Genomic DNA, 6,810 nt, shown 5'->3' with positions numbered 1-6,810 from the left:
TCAAGTATGAACAGGCCTAACCGCTGCTACCGCCAACCCACCTGCACCTAACATACAAGGATTCCTACCCAAACTACTACTATACATATAACATTGCCCTCTACCGCCTCCACCGCCGCCTCCTCCTCCGCCGCCACGGTCACCACCTACTATAGCACCCCCTCCATTATCCATGCAAGACTCAGATTTCTTGTTTCTTGATTCTTCCTGCACAATCGTCCGATGGTCATCCGTCTCACCATCAAAATCATCCCTACTGCTGATCATCCCATCAGTCTCCCAATCACATGCAACCTCAAACTCTTCCTCATTGCAATCATCGTCCAATACGTCGTCGTCCAAAGGGACAAGATGAAGAGTTAGACGGCCATTGGACCGATTCGCTTGGAAATATTCATGCCGTTTAACTTTCTCCTCCTTGATTATTAACCTGCCGTCGTCAGTGTAATACCGTTTCATAATCCAGGGCATGTGGGATGGCAAGTTTTCGGTGCGTGCCAGCCACGGTATCGGCGGCGGATACTCTTTCTCCGTTCTTTCCAGCCGTTGATTCCCCCTCCTGCCACGGGTCTTTTGGACCATGCAAAATTCTTGATCAATGTCACTTCTTAGATCAACACAACTCTCCGTTCCAATGCAATCGCCCAAGTCTAGAGCTATGCTCTGGAATGAGTCTTCTAGGTAATTCATCAGAGATGGGATGAAAAAATATTTACACGAAAAGAATTACATAGAAAAAAGAATTTTGGGTTGTTGAGGGCTTTCGGTGGAGGGGTGCATGGGGCGGAATGCGGCTAAGTGAAAAAGGGGTGAATAAATATAGGGGATAGTTTTAACAAAAAAAAAAAGGATAAATATAGGGGATAGGGGTTATCGAGAAGAGCAGAATATTGAAGAGAGGGAAAGATTGGCAGTGCCAGCTAATATAGGAGTCATAGTATCTTCGGGGATTGGGTGGATTAAGGACGTGAGTTTGGGATAGGTCTAACATCCAATTTTGGATGGTAAAAATGTAAAAGTTATGTTTGATGAAACTATGATAATAATAAGGATAAAATTTGAGATATTGTTTGAATTTAATATAGTATTTCTTTGGGAGAAAAAAAAAAGGATTGGGACTATTTTGTTGTTTGTTATATTATTTCGGTAGGATTGGCACAAGAATTTTGTTTTTTTTTTTTGGATGATTGTGATTGTGATCTTGTAACTTTATTTATTGATTTTTTTTAATACAACATTATTACAAATAATCCTATATTGGGAGCAAATAAACCAATCTATTGAGAGACTCATCTAATTTATTGTAGAAATTTGAAGAGAGTTAAATAACTTTAGATCATATTCCAAAAAAAATTCTAAAGAGAAAACACGGTCAGGAGGACCTACATCAACTGAGGTTGGTTATTTATTGATTTATAAATTGGGTCAATAAAAGAGGATAAATAATAGTGGATGAGTTGGAATCTATTATGTTGGATTTTGGAGAAATTGTCAAATACACGTGTCACTGGGAGGTACACGTGGAGGATTTTTTGTGCCACGAGGGCAACAACTGTCAATTATTTGACATTTTTAATGTATGTGTCACTTAGGAGGAGATTGCGTCCCTTCGTTGAAATCTGCATGATGATCTTTGTGTGTGTGTTCGTCTGTGCGAAATCCAGGAGTTCTACTCCCGTGCATATATATACTATGGATCGAGATGAAGGCTCCATTTATCTTGGGTAGATTTCTGAAACGAATTATGTATATTGTTGGATCATGAAAGTTAATTCTAAATCAATTCCATGTCCTTTTACAAGGCATAGGTCCCACAAAAAGTATTAAATAGTTAATTCACTTAATTGTCATCAAATTGATAACAATGTATAATTTAATTGATAATTGTTTCACCGTAATCACTAGATCAAGAATTCGAGTCACAATAGTGTTATACGGTTGATAAGAGTGCTGATTAGTTAGTAAGACAACTTCACATTTAAGGTTTTAACCAATAAATCTTGAATTCGAGTCATAAGTAGGTGAAAAATCACAGTTGATCCCTTAAAAAAAATTAGTAGAACCTACAACAGTGACAAATGCTAAACTGAACGAGAAAAAGTAAAGAATCAAAGATGTGAGAAATATTTTATTATCTATTTGTTAACATAGAAGTTGTATGGAGTAAGCCATGTGATTGGGACAGCTGGTAAGTGGGTTGTTAATGCTAACAGAAAGTTCGATTCCTGCATGTGGCGTCTTGAAAAGTTTTGGACTAAACTTTCACTCTTGAATAAGAGTCGGACTCTGCGGGCGCTCTCCAGATCGAATCCGGATTAGTGTCACTAAGGCTAAGTTTGGGAGTTTAGGATAGAAAAGAAAAGAAGGGAAAACTTAAGTTATGAGAGAAGAGAAGAGAAGAGAAGGGATTGTTATGTTGTTTGGGAGTTTTGAGAATTAGTGGAATGATTTTGGATATGAAAGTCATTAAATATTTGTTCAAGACATTTTTAAGGATAAAATGGGTATTTTAAAAAAATTTCATAAGCTTCTTCCAACTTTCTCTCCATTTCTCTCCAATTTGGAAGGAAAAATTTTGCATACTATTCATCCTCTTAAATCATTCCATTTCCCTTCTTTTCTTTCCTACTAAAAACTAACAAACGAAAGAAAAGCTAACTTTCTCTTCTTTCCCTTTCTTTTCTGTCCGAATCCTCCACTCCCAAACGAAGCCTAAGGGTGGGGATATCGGTGCTAAAAAAAAAAAAAAAGTCGTAAGTTGTGTTTCTTGGAGTTAATAATCTTTTAAATGGTAATCAACCCATTTCCAAATGACAACAACAATAATAATGGCAATAAGAGAGAGTAGAAACTGTTCCACAATAAAATATTTTTATAACCAGACGAAGCAATACAAAGAAATCAAAAACGATATCCAAGCATCACTGTCTTAGCAGTCCATGTCCGTACCAAAATTATCCGCTGTATCTAGAGTTAAGATCTACATTATCCACAAATTATTTATCTGAACTTGGAATCTACCGTTGAGATCCCTCATAATCATTTACTGTAAATTCCTACCCTTGATTTTTTTCTTTTTTTTTTTAAGGACAGATTTGGTTTGGGGCTTGATAGATCTGTAACCTCAATCAAAGGGGATGGATATAATTGTTTGTTTGTAGGTAAAAGTTGTTTTTGGTAGAAGTCTTGTACTATAAAACTACCTATTCCAGAGAGAAAAGAAGCATCCATATGGAAATAAACATAGGTTTGGGCCGTTTGGGCATATATATGGAATACAAACATACGCAACTGCCTGGATTGACAGTTTCGTACGCAACTGCCTGGATTGATCGAAAGACAAACAATCTCAAGTCAGTTGAATAAAATTGGATTGAAAGCAGGACAATACTCTGTTTGGATTGTAAGTTATTTGGGATATTTTTACTGTAGCACTTTTTGTAATGTGATGTATGTGAGATAAAAAGATATTGGGAAGATAAAAAGGTGTATTGAAAATTGTAAAGATGATGTAAGCAAATAAAATTGGGGAAATATGAAGCAATCCAAACAAACTTGCAAGTCGTCTAAGATTCAGAATTGTTCATCTGCCAAGAAACCTGGATTCGCGCTAGAATAAAACATCGTGAGATTACCAAAACAATACGAGTTTGATTTGCTTCCTGCGTTCTTTTGCAGGATTTCCATTTGACTGGTTATTTATTTATTTATTTTTAAATAGAATCTTGTTCAATTAGGAGCTGAGTTGAGGATTTAGGAATCAAAAGCAATGATAGCAGCAAAATCAGAACGGTTGAATTGTGATACTTTGCCAGGAAAGTTTACTAAATTTGCTAGATTTTGTCCCCAAATGTTATTTATTTTGAGTAAGTTTTTTATACACCTGTCAACAATACTTGGGGCTTCCCAGGTAACTATTCATCCGACATTAAAATGGGATGATTCAATTCAAAATGACACCACATTTTAAGAATCGAGTCAGAATAAGCTTTTTTTTTTTTTTTTTTTTTTCAAATTGGAATTTTCGATGTTTTAGACATAGTAGTCTTCATTTTCGAGTGGATTGTGTACATAAATATGATTAGAAACTAAACGAGCTTACGTAACACAAAGCACTTGAACAATAGTATAGAAGATTAGGGTTGCAAACGAGTCGATTTAAACTTTAATCTAATCGAGCCGAACCTCAACTTAATTTTATTAAACTCGACAAATTTTCAATATAAAACTCAAGCTCAAATCCAACTCAAATTTAAATCGGATCGAGTTTAGAAAAATTAAAAAAATAATTATTTTATTTTTTAAAAATAAATAAAATAATAACTTTTTAACAAATAATAAATTATTAAAAATATATATAATTTTATTATTAAAATTAAAATTTTATATATATATATATATTTAGAGTCGAGCTTTGAGCTTGCGAGTGACTCAACTCACGTGCAGCCCTATAGAAGACAATAGGTGCTTATGAAGCTCTTGAGAGGATTTTAACTCCCTCAATTAAAGAATTCGAGATTAAAACCATTTCTTTCTTATTAGACCCAAAAAGTTGTACCCCCCCCCCCAAAAAAAAAAACTAGAAAGTTGCACCGTATCATTTCCGGTTTCAAATTTTTATCTCTTGCATATAAGAATCCGAAAGGTCTTGAAACTGGCACTGTTTAAACTGATTTCCAGAATCAGTCTCAGTTTTTTAGCCAATCTTCAAAATGGGGAAAAAAAATTTGAGAGAGAGCATCTATAAACAAAAAAGCAACTAAGCATGGATTTTTCTGAGAGCTTATAAGAGATGTAAGCAAGCATACCTTAGTACAGGCTAGATTCACAAGGTATAATCTTAGCACAGACAAGATTCAAATCATCCAAGGTATACCTAACCATTCTTGCCTAAAGAGAAAAAGTGCACAAAAAACGTAGACCAGAAGAATTGATCACCGCTTAGCAGTTAGCACTCAAGCCATCAGGAAAACCTTAGGAAGACCGAGTGACCAATTCAGTGCTCATAGGTAAAACTAGAAGATTAATTCTATTATCCAATCTCAAACTCAAGGTCGATGGCAGCTAACACAAAACTGAGAGATATATGGATCTATTACATGAAACTTTTAAAAATAATATTTCTAATTCAGGGAAATAAGCGATAAAATAAAATCCTCTCAACAAAAGCCTTAACATCACTCATTCTGATCTCATGGTGCCATCAAACAACAGAATTAATGATCCCCGGGCAGAGACTTGATGATATCCGAATCACCTGCAGCATGAGCCCAGTACAAGTCAATAATATGCAAATCATTTGTTTATGGGGAAAAAGAATATGTCCAATAACATAACAAAGAACATGAACAGTTACCAGGGTCAACGATGCTAAGACAGGATACCCGAAAATACTTGCCGCATGCAGTTCCAAGATCAACATTGTCTACAGGATAGAAGGTGGCCATCAGACATTCAGGCAAATGAAACTAATGTGACTCAACATATGCAGATTCAGACTCAAATAACAGTCATAACAACAAAAACTAATAATCTAGACAAACTAGGGGTCATCCAACAGTCCTAAAATCACTATTAGACAGTCCTAGAGTGGAAGTTCATGATATTATCAAAGTCAGGCAACAGAATTGCATCCAACAGTCCAAAAATGTCTCTTAGACCTGTTCCCAGGTTAATTAGAGTAGACTTAATCAATCAGACCATTCACTCCCCACAAGAAAAAATTTATCAAATTTCAACCAAGCAACTCAGAAATTCTCTAGGCATCCCAAAATCCTAAGTGCACAGAACCAAATCACCTGTGAAAACAGAGGAGCTAAACAGGTGGTCACACCCCAGTGAAACTCCAACTCTTATAGTTTAAACCTTAACGAAATCAATATACATATAAACTATGTAATACATGATGGCAAAGGTCTGATCCTACCATGCTAGTTATATCTTACATAAAGACTCTGCAAGTTCATGCCTACACAAATTACTAGACTATTAGTACTTCACTATTACTGCTTCGCAAACGGGTATGCCAACTGACTCATTGGTGCAATTCATATGATTACTGCTACTAGATTACAACAAATGCACAATTAGTATCAGATATATCTCAATTAAAATTAAAATCAATAGCACTTACTTCCATTGTAGTGATGAACTCCAACCTTAGCAAGCATAGCATAGTACTCAATCTCAGATTTCCTCAATGGGGGGCAATTATTTGAGATCAAAATCAGCTTCCCTACAAAATTTTATTCCATTTTCCATCAGAAACCAAACTTAAAAACCCAATCTTTTCAACAAAACCCAACCATTTCCTCCAATCAAGAAACTTTACCCTTAGAGCTCCTGAGAGTCTTGAGAACAGTTTTGTAACCAAGAGTGTATTTTCCACTCTTCATCACCAAAGCCAACCTGTTATTGATGCTCTCATGGGTCTTCTTCTGCAATTTTTCCATTTCTTTTAGCAATTTCCAGCCAAACAAAATGAACTTACAAATTCAAAACAGTAATACAGAGAGGGAAAGTGGAAAAGGGTTAAAAGGAGTGGCGAAGTTACCGTCTTTTTGCCGGCGGTGGCCATGGTGTATGCTGTCCGGAGTAGCTGAAGCCTGCGGCGGAAGCCTGTGCGGAGACAGTGAAAAAGGGGAACGATTTGGTATATTGGGTAATAAAGACGAGGAGGAATATTAGGGTTTATTGCATGTGCATATCACGTGATTATAATTTTTGTCGACTGCTTTTCGATTGAATGAAATAGGCCCACTGAAGGTTTTGGGCTTGCTTTGTTCACAAGGCCAATTGGGGCAAATCGGG

General features: G+C 35.9%; 2 protein-coding genes across 2 annotated transcripts; both read right to left on the bottom strand.

The window, feature by feature from the left end:
* On the bottom strand, positions 1–690 carry LOC113750253. Its single transcript, XM_027294251.1, has one exon. It carries the CDS (start codon positions 688–690, stop codon positions 1–3), a length of 690 nt encoding a protein of 229 aa, XP_027150052.1.
* A 4,298-nt stretch (positions 691–4,988) lies between these two features.
* Positions 4,989–6,664, bottom strand: LOC113749173 (60S ribosomal protein L30). The gene is made up of 5 exons (XM_027292845.1): positions 6,554–6,664; positions 6,332–6,437; positions 6,134–6,235; positions 5,357–5,425; positions 4,989–5,257 (listed from the first exon to the last, which is right to left on the bottom strand). Exons 1-5 carry the CDS (start codon positions 6,575–6,577, stop codon positions 5,217–5,219), a joined length of 342 nt encoding a protein of 113 aa, XP_027148646.1. The 5' UTR covers positions 6,578–6,664; the 3' UTR covers positions 4,989–5,216.
* Between the last annotated feature and the right edge of the window lie 146 nt (positions 6,665–6,810).

This window comes from Coffea eugenioides, chromosome 10, assembly GCF_003713205.1.
Source record: "Coffea eugenioides isolate CCC68of chromosome 10, Ceug_1.0, whole genome shotgun sequence".
Lineage (NCBI taxonomy): Eukaryota > Viridiplantae > Streptophyta > Magnoliopsida > Gentianales > Rubiaceae > Coffea > Coffea eugenioides.
This window is presented reverse-complemented; position numbering and strand designations above follow the sequence as displayed.